This window comes from Haliotis rubra, unplaced genomic scaffold (genome assembly GCF_003918875.1).
Source record: "Haliotis rubra isolate DU_JTF1 unplaced genomic scaffold, ASM391887v1 Scf382, whole genome shotgun sequence".
In the NCBI taxonomy this organism is placed as follows: Eukaryota; Metazoa; Mollusca; class Gastropoda; order Lepetellida; family Haliotidae; genus Haliotis; species Haliotis rubra.
This window is the reverse complement of record NW_025767060.1, coordinates 403,311-421,635: the sequence shown is the minus strand read 5'-3', so window position 1 is coordinate 421,635 and position 18,325 is coordinate 403,311. Positions and strand designations below refer to the sequence as shown.

General features: G+C 38.6%; 1 protein-coding gene across 2 annotated transcripts in view; it reads left to right on the top strand.

Annotated features, from left to right (window-relative positions):
• Positions 1-2,910: 2,910 nt before the first annotated feature.
• Positions 2,911-18,325, top strand: part of LOC124286420 (E3 ubiquitin-protein ligase SH3RF1-like) — a 30,775-nt gene continuing 15,360 nt past the window's right edge. For both annotated transcript variants that reach the window (XM_046722795.1, XM_046722794.1), the window contains exons 1-6: positions 2,911-3,605; positions 8,162-8,211; positions 10,852-10,966; positions 15,165-15,260; positions 15,818-15,913; positions 16,802-17,257. In XM_046722795.1, the coding sequence (XP_046578751.1) occupies positions 3,267-3,605; positions 8,162-8,211; positions 10,852-10,966; positions 15,165-15,260; positions 15,818-15,913; positions 16,802-17,257 (1,152 nt within the window). In that variant the 5' untranslated portion in view covers positions 2,911-3,266. The remainder of the gene's footprint in view (positions 3,606-8,161; positions 8,212-10,851; positions 10,967-15,164; positions 15,261-15,817; positions 15,914-16,801; positions 17,258-18,325) is intronic.

Below are 18,325 nucleotides of genomic sequence, written 5' to 3'. Positions count from 1 at the left end.
GGTCGAACCCGCGACCTTCCGCTCTCCGGGCGGACGCTCTAACCATTACACCACGGAGGCGGTCTCATCCCTTGAGATGTTCCATACAAAACTGTTTGTCCTTCAAGTTTTGCAGCCTTGTGACAGTCTTGCTACGTACACGTGAAGATCCGGGTTAGAATTGGTCTAGCAAGAGGCGACTAACTGGATCAGGCTTGCTGACGTGGTTCACATATGTCATCGTATCTCAATTGCGTAGATCGATGCTCATGAAGTTGGTCACTGGACTGCCTGGTCCAGGCTCGATTACTCACAGACCGCCGCCATATAGCTGGAATATTGTTGAGTGCAGCGTTAAACATGAAACATAACTGCGTCACAATGGATAAACCACTACACATCTTTGGAAAGGAGAGACGCTGCTTGATGGTGCTTTGTCTGCTGTGTGTTTTGTCATATTTACAAGTTCTCCATTAATATCATTCAAGAAAAACACCTTTTCACTAATTAATCATCGATTCATCAGTGGACATCCAGTTTATTATGTTAGGATTGGAGGAATAGCCTAGTATATATATATACCATTTGCTCCTCAAGCCAAACACCCAGGTTCGAAACTTGATCTTGATATAGGTAAAATGCGTGAAGCTCTTTTTCAGGCGTGATAATGGTGGAATATTTCTATGAGCGGCAGAAAAAAAGTCCCTCCTTCCGTTACTCTATTAGTGAGTGAGTGAGTTAAGTTTTACGTCACTTTTAGCAATGTTCCAGCAATATCACGGCGGGGACATCAGAAATGCATGGGCTGCACACATTGTGCCCATGTGGGGAATCGAACCCGAGTGTTCGGCGCGACGAGCGAACACCTTAACCACTAGGCTACCCCACCGCCCCGTTACTCTATTAAAGATATTTATCGGTATAGATTAGAAAAATACATTCACCAAAGAAAGAGAAATTGGATTCATGGTACACGTGAGACATGGTCCGTAACTGTTCCAATGTGTTTCGTTACCTTATCGTCCGAACTAATTTACATACCACACAAACATCGGAGCAAGAAATAGTAACTGCACGTGCAACCGAGTCACGTACCATCTAAAACACTAACCCTCCGCCGAGAAGAAAACGGTGATATGTTTACTGGGTCTTGGGCATGCAAACAAAAGTATGCACATGTTTATGGAGTAAGTAGGTATGGTGAACGTCATTATCACAAATGAGATGCTTTGGTTCTGTGAAGAACGCCTCCCATACCCTGCCCACTATCAACCGACTGCAGCTGTAAAAATGCCTTCAGAATATACAACACACAATATGCAGTTCAGAGTTCATCATAGGCCATCCAGTGTGTTATATCGTTAGTACATTTTAGTGCAATGTATACAACCACGATTGGCAAATATATCCTCTTGCAAGCACAGTGGAGCACTGGGAAGTATTTTTCAGCCGATGGCTAACGTTCTTAAATTTCTTTTCAATCAAAAGTAAATTTAGGTTGTATAAAGCTACACATACGGTCACTTAATGGTCAGTGTTGGCCAACCGCTTCCTGGTGCCATTCCCACATTTGCACTGACAGACATACACACGCGGATTCGATCTATTCCTACAGATCTGTTTTTGACAGATGCCAATGATGAGGCCACAGGAGGGGGTACCATGTGCAAGAACCGAGTTGAACAACGCCCGATCTATAAGAATGGGTTCATCTATCTCACGATTCAAAATATGTATTATCAGATTTCAGTATGGAATCTGCAAGTCTGCCTCCCCGTAATAATGGTTACTTAGACATGTGCATTATTTCAGTCAATATCAATACATGAAAACACGCTGTGTTAACCAAATATACACTGTGTCCCAATAGATTAATTCCTTAAGGATTAATTTACCATAGCAGGAACTATATATAATTAAAAGACGGACCGATATCCCTGCCCGGTTGTTTGCTTACCCTTGCACAGTCAACTATAAAATCTGGTTCTCAAATGACTCGAATGCAGATATGCTGATACTGTTTCATATTATTTGCGATACAGACACTAAGTGTTATAAGGAGACCTCGCAGATTTTCTCAATAAATTGCAAAACAGCCTTTGTTTTGAATGAAAGTTGATTTTTTCCTCTGCAAGCTCTTTAGCACCAACGTTAACAATACGCGAATCTTCTTTTTTATACAAATACTTCAGAAGCATATTGCATTTCAATAGAACAATTTATCTTGGCTTTTAACGCCGTTAATTCCTATTTGTCCTTTGATGGTGTGTTGCGCATAAACCTGTTTTCGTTTCCAGGTTTCTTTATACTCTAGTACTCTAGTGGCACTGTATGAAATCTCGACTACGGGGAAAATCTTTGAGCACGTGACAGAATAGTACTTTTGATAGAAGCAATTTTAAGACCATGCGAGCTATTAACATAATGTGGAGAAGTTAAAAATAGCCATTAGTCACCGAAATAACTTTTTACGTGCATCTGTCCATCATGTTGATTAGAAACACACCAGTATATAATGTTGTTTGAAACATGAGGAATCTTTATATTATTTACTTATGATTTGTTTCAATAACAAAATTTTATAAAATATTTGATAGTACAGAACCATGCATGTATGAACATTGCACACCACACGTTCCTCCAAACACGAATTAAAATAGAGAAAACGCAAACATATTTGCGTAAAAGTTTTGTATGATAGGAATACATGACTGTGAATAGTAACTTATGACTGTCACTTAGACATGTATAATTTGATTGTATCGCGTCCGTGACAAATATCATGTCAAAAGACAAACATTTGAGGAGACTCTTTACAGCGATTTTGAGAGTCGCTACATCTTAAGACAGTAGCACATTCCCATCATTGATTTCACGGCCCTGCAAAGAGTCAAGGCGAGTCCCGCCCTCTTGTATGTATTCCTACGCAACAGCTTCCGGTTCAATATGGCGACGAGTGTATTTTCTAGTGGTGACTCAACCATAATCTTTGAAGATAAGTTGTAACACCAAGTTATTCATTTTAAGTGATATGCTTATGTGCATTTGTGATGATCAAAGACGCTCGTCAATACATCGGAGGTTCAACAGGGATGAAGGATATCCAGAAAACACTTTATTTCCGTCTGGTGGGAACCCAACGATGAGCATGCATGCCACTGAAAACTCGGTTTGCGTCAGTTGTTTGTGTTCTTATTGTGTGTTGACATTGCGGTGGCAATCAGTTGGACATGATCTGAACACTTTATCGTTTCCTCCTCTTAACATTAACTTGGTCAGTCCTAAAAATGGATGAACAGGCTCTAAATGAGCTGTTAGAATGTTCTGTCTGCCTTGAGAGATTGGATCACACTAGTAAAGTTCTTCCCTGTCAGCACACTTTTTGTAGAAGGTGTCTTGAGGAGATAGTGAGTACAAAAAACGAACTTCGCTGTCCAGAGTGTAGGACTATTGTGACAATCAAAGTTGAAGATCTACCGCCAAATATCTTGTTAATTCGCCTTTTGGAGGGTATAAAAACACAAGGACAGTTACATGGTCAAACTACAACAACTGAAACTCCTTCAAGCAGGACTGACAGCCCAGGTGTCCCAAACACCATCTCACAGCCACGACAACAAAGACAGGTGCCTTTTTATCATAAGTATCTTTAGTGTAACATTGTTTGAATAGAGTGTCTGGTTGTTGTACAATGATATATTTTGCCATGTATGATGTTTTAATTGAAAATTGAACTAGGCTCCATGTGGTGTTGCCATGTCAATACACGATCGAGATATTGCATTTTATGCATTGTGTGAAACACTATTGTGATTATTACTGAACAAAATCATTAACTGACAGATTGATCATGTTCATAAAAATTCTAATATTCAAGCTGTTCCTTCTCCCTATGAATCAGTCAGTTCTTTTCAGTACTCACTACGCTTACTCAAGTTCATTCTCTTAAAAAATCAATCATTGTGAAGAAAAAAACAAAGATTCTATTATTAACTGCCAGTTTGCTAGAATCCAGTTTCTCTTATTTTTAGAGATAACCACACTTCATGAATTCTGATGATGTAACGACACTATTATTTTGATATGATATCAAAGTTATTGAGATGTTCAAGTTACTTGTTCTGCTTGCTGTCAATGACAATGATACTGCATTCATGTGTAAAGGTAACCTCTATCATTTTACTTGAAGTTAAGTCCTGTCATCAATCATCTCTATCAGCCTATGCATTGTGATCACTAAAAGCTTCTATGTCATGACATTGTTTTCTTCTACTAGCGTCCATTGATTTTAGAATAAGTGTCCAAAATTATTTAAGAAGCTACTTTTATATAGTACCATTAATTGGTCAATGGCATAATACATCATTCATACTTAATTGATGACAGGCTGCTATGTTATTGCTAGATTATCATAAATTGTGTAAAACAACAAAAAGGCAACCAAAAAACTCTTCCTGTCCAGCCTTTGTACTTTTTGCAAAAGATGCTTTCTTCTGAAATATCTTTTGGTTTAGTACCTATTTCAAAATTATGTAAAATTAGAATATTAACTAAGATACGAATTATACAAATTAATGTATCTGTAAATTAAAATACTACCAACACCTTAAACATTTCTAACAAATTTTGAGGGATAACATTACTTTTCCTTCCAGATGAGTTTGCTAACACATATGAATAATAACAGATGAATCATGCTGATGTCACTGATTTCAGTGTTCATTTCAGTTGCTAGAAAGTGGGGACCCTTCAGGTCCACAAATGCTAAAAATGTGGATTTCTTTCAAAGGTTATGGGGGGCTGTGGGGTAGTCTAGTGGTTGAAGCATTGGCTCGCCACGCCGAAGACCTGGGTTCGAATCCCCACATGGGTGCAATGTGTGAAGCCCATTCTGGTGATGTTGCTGGAATATTGCTAAAAGCAGCGTAAAACAAAACTAAGTCAGTCAGTTAAAGGTTATGGCAGTCAAATGTAAGACTTGGCAATCCTTAGTCTCGACATGCCATGACAGCATGCTTGTTTATAGATTTGTATAACTTATCCTGTGACTGAAAGATATTTTTTGTGTTGAAAGCATATTCAAAAGATTCAGAGCTATCATTGTCTTGCATTTGGGATGAAATTCTCTTAATTCACAAATGGGAGAGTCTTCTCTCCCATTTTCAGATTCACTGTCTTTTTCAGTATTGTGTTAGTTAAATACTCAAATGCATCGTTTAAAATGTTAAAAGCTTCACACAGCTGCTATGGGTTCTTTTTCCAACATACTATTTGAAGGGTTGCTCATTTTGGAAGAAGCCAATCAGAAGATTGTTTAACCTGATAAGAGCCAATCAGATTTCCAAAGTTTTCCATGTCAGATACTGCAACAAAGCTCCATACGTCATTACTTGAGACATAATAAATAGTAATAAGAGCGCAAACAGTTTGTTGCACAATGCTCACTTCTGTTGAAACATCAAGCAACACATGTTCACAAATAAATTTTCTAAGTTAAAAGACCACTAGTCTGACTTTAAAGTAAAGCTTGCAATTTTATTTTCATGATTATTTTAACCAGAAAGGGTGGTAAGGAAAGGAGTGTTTGACTTAATGTTGTCACTATCCCTTTCTGTATAACTATCTGAAACTATTTGAATTCCAATCTTTCCATAGTACTGTGGAAGCCAAAACTGAAACTAAACATAAAAGGGTGTTTTAGTATTTTGAAAAAGGAGGTAATTGAATTTGATAAACAGATAAATACTCTATTGACAAAACTCACTATGTAACTTTAAGGTAATGTGTGCCCCAGTCATCTAATTTGCCACAATTTGCAGAGTCGCATCCCAGTCTCCGTGATTTTGAACTTAGTTTATTACCGAAACCTTGCTTGTGGCTTTCATTGAATTTAAAGTGGTAAGCTTCTAAGACTGGCATCAGGGTGGTAGGGTAGTCTAGTGGTTAAAGCGTTTGCTCCTCACGCCGAAGACCCGGTTCGATTCCCTACATGGGTACAGTGTGTGAAGCCAATTTCTGGTGTCCCCCGCCGTGATGTTGCTGGAATATTGCTAATACTAATAGCGGCATAAAACTTCACTCACTCACTGAGACTGGCATCAATCCAGGCTTTCATCCTACATCAAGCTGACACCCCAGACCCGTGAAGATCCGGGGTAGAATAGGTCTTCAGCAACCCATGCTTGCCTCAAAAGGCGATTATACTTGTCGTAAGAGGCGACTAACGGGATCGGGTGGTCAGGCTCGCTGGCTTGGTTGACACATGTCATCGATTCCCAATAACGTAGATCGATGCTCATGCTGTTGGTCACTGGATTGTCTGGTCCAGACTCGATTATTTACAGACCGCCGCCATAAAGCTGGAATATTGCTGAGTGTTGCGTAAAACTAAACTCACTGACACACTCACTCACTGACACACCGTGATTTAACTGGAATGGTGTTCAAAGATGGTTAAACTCACTCACTAATAGTCACTATCAGTGTTACTTTGAAATATTTTCATTTTACTCCTTTCATTAAGACTGAATACTTGACAGAAGGTTTTCACATACGCATTTGAGGTGTCCCTTAGTAGGTTAAAATATCTTAAATAAGTTAAGTTTGTTGGTGCTTGTCAACATGATTAAATAGAATAACAATATGAAGACAAATATATGTAAAATAATTTGCCATTTTTAACGCTTTTGCATAATGATCACATATCAATCATCAATCTGTCCTTTGCGTCTGTTATAATCGTAGTTTACTGTATTGTTATTTATGTTACCATGGTTATTATAAAGACCAAAATGACATTTGGTTCCTTCACTGCCTGTCTTGAAAGTGGATGACTGATCACTGAATGAATGTGATAATAGGATAATTAGTATTACTCCAGTAACAACTACCTTGTCACAGTGGTAGATTATTTGTCCTCACAGAAGTTCTAGATCATTTTAATCATTTAGTTCCCATTTTTGCCGACTAATGCAGGTTTAGATCCTCCACCCTTTTTGACTACTGTTGTGTCTCACTGCCCAAGACCTGTGAAGATCCGGGGTACGATAGGTCTTCAGCAACCCATGCTTGCCACAAAGGCGACTGTACTTGTCGTAAGAGGCGACTAACGGGATCGGGTGGTCAGGCTTGCTGACTTGGTTGACACATGTCATGGCTTCCCAATTACGTAGATCATGCTGTTGGTCACTGAATTGTCTGCTCCAGACTCCATTATTTATAGACCGCCGTCATATAGCTGGAATATTGCTGAGTGTAGCTTAAAACTAATCTCACTCACTCACTCACTGCCCAAGGCTCCAATTTTCTTGATTAGTCAAAGTCTTTACAAATTTGTTGAGGAGGGAAATCGAGTGAGTCCCCTGCAGCATGTTGTGTGGAGGTTTGTGTTGGGCAATGGTGTACAACACAGGAAGTGTTTTAATGATGCCCTCAGAGCACACATACATTCTCACATTATTTTGACAGGCTGATCATGCTTGTGTACTTTAATTATCTGAGCTGTGTTTTTTCCTTCCTTATCGGGTTAGATAATGATAGAGCAGTGGACTATTTTTTGTTTGTCATGGACATGATGGTTCCATCAGTGTAATTAGGCTGGCTGGAGTATGCTGGTGGTGTACACATGGCTCATGAGTATCACATGTCACATGGTGCCTTTCCTTGAAAGCTGATACACTGCACTCACGTATTTGTTGATGGCTTTCATATCCGTCTTGTATGTTCCCACTAGATGTGTCATCATAAAAATTACAAGCAAAAATATAAATGCTGAAACAGCAGCCTGTCTGATTTTGCAATTTTAAGAAATAAATTCTATTTAAGTGAATTTTTTTAAATTCACCAAATACATCTACAGTAATTCAAAGCTTTCCTGATAATATCTGTGCCATTCACTGATACTATCAATTTGTAACAGCTGTTTCCTTAGTCTGCACTTGAGATGACGTTGGCATTTTCCAGTGTTGTTTCAGATTGTGACTGGCAAGTTTCACATGTTATGATACAGTTTCATCTTTTGACAATGTTTGAGTATTCCTATGATTCCAGATCCTGACTTATTTTTAAAATGCCAATATTCCTCGTCTGCTGTCAATGTGTCATGCTGTGCCTTCTATCATTGACCTGGGCTGGCATCCCTGCAATGGTTGATAGATAACAGAAATTCTTCCTCTTTTTCCAGAATGCCCCGTGTGCGAAAGCACTGTACAATTATGAAGCGAAGGAGAGTGGGTGGGTATCCTGTTTCTTGTCTGCACATCTATACCTGTCCACAGCACCATGTCTTTCTCATATCCTGCTGTAGGAAGTCGGCTGGCTTGTTTTTGTGGGCAACTTGAACTGTACTTTATCTGTACAATCTAACTACGTATGTTAATGCTTGTGCGATGAAGCCAAAGCTTGAACACTGCTCTAAAAATAAAAAATATAACTATTTTGTAAATCATTACTCGGAGTAGGCAAGAAAACTCATAACTGGATCGGAACTTGGTATATATCCATTACTTGTACCAATAATCAAAAAGATAATTGATAAAAAGTTCCATATTGATAACTCAACAAATGAACAAATGTCATCCTTAGATATGTCTTGGAGGCAAAAAACAGCGTTTCTGATAAAAATATCTCGACTGGATTAATAAATTTTACCAAATAAAACAAACTTTTGAAATAGTAAACACAAATAAGTGTTATTCATCCTCCATGAATAAACTCTAGTCCAAATGTGAACACATGTTCCAACATTCTTTTAGTGATGTCTTACATCAAACAACAGAACAAACAGATCAGTCAGGTCATAAGTAAAACTCAAGATTATATATTTTATTGTAAAAACAAAGTTCATAGATCACATTTCTCGAAACTATAATTAAGTGATTAATCACTCAAAATCAACATGGTAGGTACTATTGTTGGGAATTGGTTAAAATCTCATAATTGATAATTGGTTCATTACTACTGATCAATTATCGCAAATAATTGGTTAGCGTCATTTATGAAATTTGTTAATGCTCTTAAAAATAAGGAATAAAACCATGTAGTTCTTTTGGGGTGTTTTGGCAAAATTTCATATCTTTAAAGGATGACTAGTATGTTAGGAACATAAATTTCCTGGAATCTTTAAGATAAATTCAGTCGTGACTTGAAACGAGCTTGTAGCGATTACGAAATGTAACAGACAAAACCAACCATGTGAAAAATATTGTTAATGAAAACAAGTGTTCCAGAATTGTTTGTGTTCGATTATGAGAAATTATGATCGATTGCTTGGTCGTTTAGTCACTACAACCAATCTTCGATTATTTCATTTAATCGGACCACCACTAGTAGGTACACATAACCTGCAATCCTGCTGGAATGTCTCTGTGAAACATGTACCGCCTTAGAAGATGAGCAACACTATGTAATATCCTGTATAACATATGGCCAGAAATATAATCACTTCTACAAACATTCCTTCATCATCACCATGAATTTGCTACCCTCTGCAGAAATTAACATAAATAGATTCTTAATTATGCGTACAAACAGATGTCTAGAAACAATCTCCACGATATGTCATCATGTCTATAATTTTAAATAAATTGTGGTAAATGTGTCTACTGTTAAACTAGGATGCGCATTGATTTACATGGTATTTATATTTTGAATTCTTGGACTTTTAACCTAATTAAAATTCATACCTTTGAAAATGTTCGATATTGCCAAAGCAGGTCAGCTGCTTAGACATCTTTTGTTAGATCTTGGTTGAAATGTTCTGTTTATGTAATTGGCTAGACCATTTTGAATTTCACTACTCTGGGACTTATAGTTATGACCACTACTGGAGGGTTGTCATGCATGAGGAAGAAAGAAGTTTTTGTTATATGTTTCTGAATGAAATTAATTGTAACCTTTGCTACACCACTGTTAAAAATATTGTATTTATCATGTGACTTGATAACACATGCATCATATGTCACTAGACACATGAATATCTTCTCAATTAGTATCGCGTATCATCCATGTTGGTGCCATGTATTGTCTATGTTGTCACCTTAGGCAAGTGAGTTTGTTCACCATTGCTTCTGTTCACCCAGTAGAAAATGGGTACCTGGTGGTATAAGATGTATGACTGTTACTCTTCTAGCGCCTCACAGACAGCTTTCTAGGACAGCTTATCCGGAGTAATAATGTCCATCATGCTGTATGCTCTTAGAGCATGTCCTTGTGGCGTGGAGTTCAGCGCTGTGTAAGCGGCCAATTATTATTATGTAGTATCCCATATCATCCATGTTAGTTTCACATATTATCCACTCAGGTATTCATGTCATCCATGTTGGTATCATGTCATCCATATTGGTATCATATCCTCATATTGTCCATATATGTAAAAGATAGCATCCATATATGGAAAACATAGCATCCGTAAAGGTATCAAATATCGTCCCATGTAATTACCAGATATCATCCAAGATAGAAGACAGAATCATTTACACAGGGTTCCAGATAAGTCGATTTATGTACGGAAAAAATATTGTTTTTGATTGTTTATTGACCTTAGAATCATTTACACAAGAATCAAAAAGTTGTGGTGCATACATGACACAAGAATCAATGTTGTGGTGCATACATGAAACGAAACACAAGATTACTGATACTCCATTAATCTCCATTCAGTACTCTAAATGTACTCTTAAGGTTTTCCAGTACTCTTATATTGAAAAAATAAGGAGTACGTACTCCTGATGTTGAAAAATTATCTGGAGCCCAGTGATATTATCAGTTTTTATCATGTTCATAGCACATATCCATATTAATCATGTTAGTATCTCATATCCTTATTAATCATGTCAGTATATAATACTCCTCATGTTGCTATGCACCATGTAGGGACCTGTCCTTCAAGAAGAACGATGTAGTGATACTGCGGAAGCAGATAGATGACAACTGGTTCCATGGAGAGCTGAATGGACAACATGGCTTCTTCCCTGTCAACTATGTGCAGGTACTGTGTCCTATTGCTTTGTGATACTATTGGGGACACTGTGTCATATTGCTATGTGATAACACTGTGAACACTTTCATATTGCTATGTGATAACACCGGGAACACTGTGGCACGTTGCTATGGGATAACACTGTGAACACTGTGTCATATTGCTATGTGATAACACTGAACACTGTGTCATATTGCTATGTGGTAACACTGAACACTGTGTCGTATTGCTATGTGATAACACTGTGAACACAGTGGCATATTGCTATGTGATAACACTGTGATCACTGTGTCGTATTGCTATGTGATAACACTGTGAACACTGTGTCATATTGCTATGTGATAACACTGAACACTGTGTCATATTGCTATGTGGTAACACTGAACACTGTGTCGTATTGCTATGTGATAACACTGTGAACACAGTGGCATATTGCTATGTGATAACACTGTGATCACTGTGTCGTATTGCTATGTGATAACACTGTGAACACTGTGTCATATTGCTATGTGATAACACCGGGAACACTGTCATATTGCTATGTGATAACACTGTGAACACTGTCATTTTGCAATGTGATAACACTGTGAACACTGTGTCATATTGCTATGTGATAACACCGGGAACACTGTGGCATGTTGCTATGTGATAACACTGTGAACACTGTCATATCGCTATGTGATAACACTGAACACTGTGTCATATTGCTATGTGGTAACACTGAACACTGTGTCGTATTGCTATGTGATAACACTGAGAACACTGTGTCGTATTGCTATGTGATAACACCGGGAACACTGTGTCATATTGCTATGTGATAACACTGTGAACACTGTCATATTGCTATGTGATAACACCGGGAACACTGTTGTATTGCTATGTGATAACACTGAACACTGTGTCGTATTGCTATGTGATAACACTGTGAACACTGTGATAACACTGTGAATAACACTGTGTCATATTGCTATGTGATAACACTGTGAACACTATATTGCTATGTGATAACACTGTCGTCATATTGTGATAACACTGTCACTGTGTCATATTCGCTATGTGATAACACTGTGAACACTGTCATATTGCTATGTGATAACACCGGGAACACTGTGAAATTTGTATGTGATAACACTGAACACTGTGTCGTATTGCTATGTGATAACACTGTGAACACTGTGTCATATTGCTATGTGATAACACTGTGAACACTGTCATATTGCTATGTGATAACACCGGGAACACTGTGGCACGTTGCTATGGGATAACACTGTGATCACTGTGTCGTATTGCTATGTGATAACACTGTGAACACTGTGTCATATTGCTATGTGATAACACCGGGAACACTGTGTCATATTGCTATGTGATAACACTGTGAACACAGTGGCATATTGCTATGTGATAACACTGAACACTGTGTCATATTGCTATGTGATAACACTGTGAACACTGTCATATTGCTATGTGATAACACCGGGAACACTGTCATATTGCTATGTGATAATATTGTGAACACTGTCATATTGCTATGTGATAACACTGTGAACACTGTGGCATATTGCTATGTGATGATATTGTGAATACCGCAGATGAATTATATTTTTTCTGCAGCCTTTTTGAGTTCCTCCAACCTTGAATGTTTACTTGGATAGGTGTACTATTACTATATTTGTGATGTTACCATAGTAACCAGACTTAACAGTAGAAGTATAGAGAATTATCACATAACCATGAATGTCTCCCAATCAGAGCTTGTTAACTTCCAACAGTCAATCAAATGCAGTCAGAAGACACATTGCAAGTGATCATTTATAGGGCAATCAGTTCACACATGAGTAAAAACACCAGTATTGTTATTGTCAGACAAAACAATTAAGACAAATTGGTAGATGCATTTTATAATTTTAGGTAAGATTGGGCTATAATGGGGCATATTCCTGTATTTAGAGAGAGGATGATCACATGGTTTCCTTCCTGTGAACAACAAGATGACTCCAATCTATTCATTGTAAGCATGTGAACTGTATGTTCTGTCCCAGAACTGATGCAGATTAAGTGACCTCTGTTTAAGGTCAAGGTCAGACCTAAGTTCAGTGTGACTATGAGGCTAGTTTTATGCATGTATGCTTTGGTATTTGATATTTGATAATCTTATTGATTAGTTGAAGGTCTCTGACTATTTTGGTAATGTCAGATGTGGTCATGCACCTTTGTGGTCTTCAGCTGAACTAGCTTTGTGGATGCTCAAAGTGAAGGTTGCAGTTAAGGGATGAATTTCATTTGTCTTGTAAATCCAGTTTAATATCTTGATTTTAGGTATGAGGTATGTCCATATATCTGCCCTAAATTCTCATACAGGTCAAGGTCATGGAGAAATTCTCAACATGATGATGAGCAAGAATATGTGCGCTCTGTGGTTTCATCTGTCCATAAATTTATTGGATGTATGAATTCATTATCATTATCCCGCAACACTACATGTAGGTCTGATCCACGAAGATCTGACCCGTGAAGGTCCGGGTTGGAATGAGCCTTCAGTAACCCATGCTTGTCGAAAGAGGCAACTAATGGGATCGGGTGGTCAGGCTCGCTGGCTTGGTTGACATATGTCATCGGTTCCCAATTGCGCAGATTGGTGCTCATGCTGTTGATCACTGGATTGCCTGGTCCAGACTCGATTATTTACAGACCGCCACCATATAGTTGGAATATTGCTGAGTGTGGCGTAAAATTAAAATTGCTAAACGTCACTCACCACTCACTCACTCCATGAAGATCTGAATTGGTCTTCAGCAATCCATGCTTGTCTCAACCTTTGAAGATCTGGGTTAGAATTGGTCATCCGTAATCCATGCTTGTTGTTAGAGGTGACTAACAGGATCGGGTGGTCAGACTCGCTGACTTGGTTGACACATGTCATCGTAACCCAACTGCGTAGGATGCTCATGATATCAATCACTGGATTGTCTGGTCCAGACTCGATTATTTACAGACTGCCATCAAGTAGCTGGACAAATGCTGAGTGCTGTGGTAAACAACAAACAATATATGCTATAATTTTGTCTGATACAGTTGTTGAGTAGCACAAAGTACTACCATGGAAAAAGAAAGGATGCCATGCAGGCCTTCTTCTTGTGTTTAGCATCAGTCTAAGTAAACTTAGGCTCAGTATTAGGGCTGTAACGAATACACTATGTTGCGAATATGATACGTATCACGAATATTGGGTACCGAATACGAATAATTATTCACGAATACAATATTGTAGTTAAGTGACTGATGCACAATATTGAATGCCCATGTTGACAGTGTTAATTTGTCACAGCAATAACCAGTCATCTCATGACACTCAAATTTGGTATGTAATAGTTATAGATGACAGTACCATGTGCGGCCTTGGCAAACTAACATGACTTGCGCTACTACAAGGCTAGTACATAATGCATTCTTGCATATCTCATTTTGAAAAAGGACATAAGGGTTCAAGTAATGACACTCCCTTAAAAATTGTAAATATTCATGAATATTCGGTTCTGATGACCACGAATAACGAATTGAATTCATGAAGGGCTACGGTTCGATTCACCGAATATGCGAGTGAATCGTTACAGCCTTACTCAGTATTATTCATTACACTGCTATACTGAGTCTAACAAAACCTAGTAGAAGGTCGCATCAGCTAACCTTTTGGACTGACCAATCAGAACACAGCTTATCAAATCGCGAAAGTTAACATTCGCACATACCGTTTGAACCTTTACCTCAAAAAACTATTCCGAATGGTATTTTCCGCACGATCGGTTCTGAGTTATACACGCATTGAGTAAACAGTCGCTGAAAATAGCGTTTTTGTCAGCAGTCAAGGATGTCATCTTGCAAAGATATAAGCAAATAGTAACCATGTCATTAGAAACCCATAAGCGTATATGCTGCTGGTCAAATATCTGTGTTTTATGCGGATATTCGTTTATTGATAGATCAGTGTCAGTGACATTTTGGGTAAGCATTCTTCTAGTAATCTTTGAGGCATAGCTATGCAATTTATATGGATCTTAGAGGACACTACTGAATAGTCTGTTCGTGTTTCATGAGGGAAATATGCCACAGTACTCATGAGAGGCATGCAGTCTTACTTGAAATAGACAGATAATGGCTTTGACATGGAGCAAATGATGCTGAGTGTTCAAGAGTTACCTCCCCTTTCCAGGTGTTGGTGGCATTACCCCAGTTGCCTCAGTGTCAGGCATTGTACGACTTTGATCTCAAGGACGAGAAGGAAAAGGATTGCCTGTCCTTTCAAAAGGTGAGACCATTGTACTTTTTACTTTATATCACTGTAGTGTCCATTGCTCTGTTACTGACGATCAATGCCAATGTGTCATCATTCAGTGTCTCAGTCGTGATTCCAGGTGAGAACTGGCCCTCACACCCTATGTCAAGGGAAACTAAATTGATCAGGTGGTTGTGCTCAGTTACATGATTGATTTTGTGTGACATATACCTTGAAGGTTTGGCCTGTTGCTCACAGTATCACTCACTGGATTGCAAGAAACTCATTTGGACTTTGTGATTCAAATATGTGTGAATGCAGACTTGGTCCCGTCGCTATCTGACTGGAATAATGCTGATGTGACATAAAACCCTACTCAACTCATCACTCACTGGATTATCTGATCCAGATTTTTTACCCATGGTATGGCTGGAAATCAAAGAAAATGCATTGACAAGCTCATTACTTCTATGTTGTTCCTTCATTCGCCTGGCGTCTATTTCTTGTTATAATTTCTTGGAATGTATTAAACTTGACCCTTGATTATTTTCTATGATCTTTATATCATACCGTTATGTTATAACTTGCAGGATGAAACTCTGACAGTAATACGAAGAGTGGATGAAAATTGGATTGAAGGCAGGAAAGGGGATAAAATTGGTATATTCCCTGTGACGTTTGTTAAGGTAGGTGATACGTGTGCATCACTGGTTGCATGATGTAGAAGTTCTTTCATCACCTTTAAAGTAGCTTGTAGGAATTGTTGGAACGACTCACTGCGTGTTGGAGTGGGGGTGTGATTAACACAGTTTGATACAGTGTTGTTCAAGTTATAATGACAAGTAGCGGCCATGTTTAAATAACTGTAAGGAGAACATGTATGGCATGACGATATGTTCAAATTTCTGGGTATGTTACTGATCTCTGTTGTTGATGAGCACCTCAAATGTTTGCGTATGGACATGTTTTTGACGTATTGTAGGTAAGCCGATTGGTGATGTTAGACAGTGTAGCCAAGAATCAATGACACAGTGTAAATTATATATCCTACTGCAACATTCTTTAGTTGTTACCTCGCTGAGTGATATTGTAGGGGTGAAACCATATACCATGGTATTAGTAGAACTGCGGTATTTTGCCTTCGGTTCGGTATACAAACATCCAAACATGCTTGAATCATTTGGCTTGAATCAGAATAATGTTTTCAAGTTTGTCAGCACCATACCTAGGCTTGTGGGTTTCACCAAGGTGGTAAATGTTTTAGACCTGCGTTACTACAGGCTTTCCTCCCACATACAACAGACCTGCTGTGGATACTGTTTAGAGCAGAGTTAAACCAAATTCACACACTCACTTACTCACTCCGCATGTTGTGCATTTGTTGAATTAATCAACACAGGATTATGCAAAATATTTGAGTTGGACAACAATGGTCTTTTTCTTTATAGTAAGATGCATCAACTATTGAGTTTATGTTATACTGCTTTTTCCAACCTTACTGTGGGGATGTGTGACATCCTTGCTCTCTCCCCAGCTACATGCTGATTAGTTTTCCCCTATATTTATTTGCACAGTTAAATGATGCTGCTAAAAGCCTTCTCAACTCCAAGCCAAGTGTGAGTATCCTACAGGCCAGTAATAACACCCAATCAGGGGGACGTAACTCTGATAGCTCAGAACGAACAACATCGGCGTCGGAGACTCATCGGGTCACCTCACCATCTGTTACCTCGGTCAACCCAGCCTTGTTGGCTTCCCACCCCACGTCTCAACCCAAACGGCATTCATTCACCCTCGCCCCCCAGAAATCCCCGTCCCCTCCCACCCAGCATCAGCGGCGCTCACTTGAACTGGGCAGCAGTAGCAGCAGCTCGGGGGCATTCAGTATTCCCAGCACATCAGCTGGGTCTGTGGGGGGAACGTCCACGCCGCCCCTCACTGCCGCCGCTACAGCCGCCGCTGCTGCTGTCGTCACCACCACAACTAGCTCCTCTACCTCAACTCCGAAATCGGCACCACAAACAGTACAGGTAAGGAAGGTTTGGATCAAGGGTAGAAATTACATGACTTTGAGTATTGAGGTTGTTAGAGGTTTACTATAGGAGACCTTCGACTAATGTGACGTGACTGGAGTCATCTTAACACAAGGATATACCATTAACTTTTGAGAATGCTATTATTTTAAATTAAATATTATAATAAATTTCCTGACTAATCCTTATGAGTCAGTGGATATCAGTTGGTGTCCAAAACAACTGGAAATGAAAATATCAAACGGCAAATCTTGTCAGTAGCTATTCAAATTGAAAGATTAAGAAAAATGAAAAAAAACTTTGCCAACTGACTCTTCAACAGGGTGGGATACAGCTGTTTGAGAAAGGGGGAGTGCACAGTTCAGTTTCACCCGTTTTCACGAGAGTTTCAATGGTCATTTAATAAACAGGACAAAGTGTTGGGGGTGGGGATGTTGCACACCCCTGCATCCCCCCCTCTAGATCCGCCTATGTTCAATGTGTTCAGAAGATATTTGACATAAACGAAACAGTTGGTGTGTTCTGTAAACTGTTCAGAATATGCTTATCAACATTTGGGCACATTATTGGTGTAGAATTTCCCAATACGTTTACTTAATGACAGTTGAAAGAGCGTTAAGTAAATTAAATTTCAATTTGAATTTTTGTTTGTTCTTTGCCAGTCAGCAGTATGGAACATGTATAATTATATTGCATGCTTTGGTTGAGTGACAGAATGGTCGTAAATAGCACCTCCACAACATGTTGCACATAACAAGATAACAGTGATTCGTATTACAAGATCACACACCAGATTACTTACGATCGCTATTGTTGTCTTATGACTGCATGTTTAGACATATAGTGTTAAAATGCCACACTGGAGTTATCTCCCTTCAATCAAACATCACTTCAACAGTACTTACCTATCTTGCATGTGGAAATTATGCATGAGTTTAATAATATTGTTGAAATGGAATAGTATCATTAACATATCTCATGAGATAACTTATAACATCATGACAGTGATATTCTTCTGATTATGTTCGTATATAAAATAAAATATCACAAATTTCATCTTTAGAA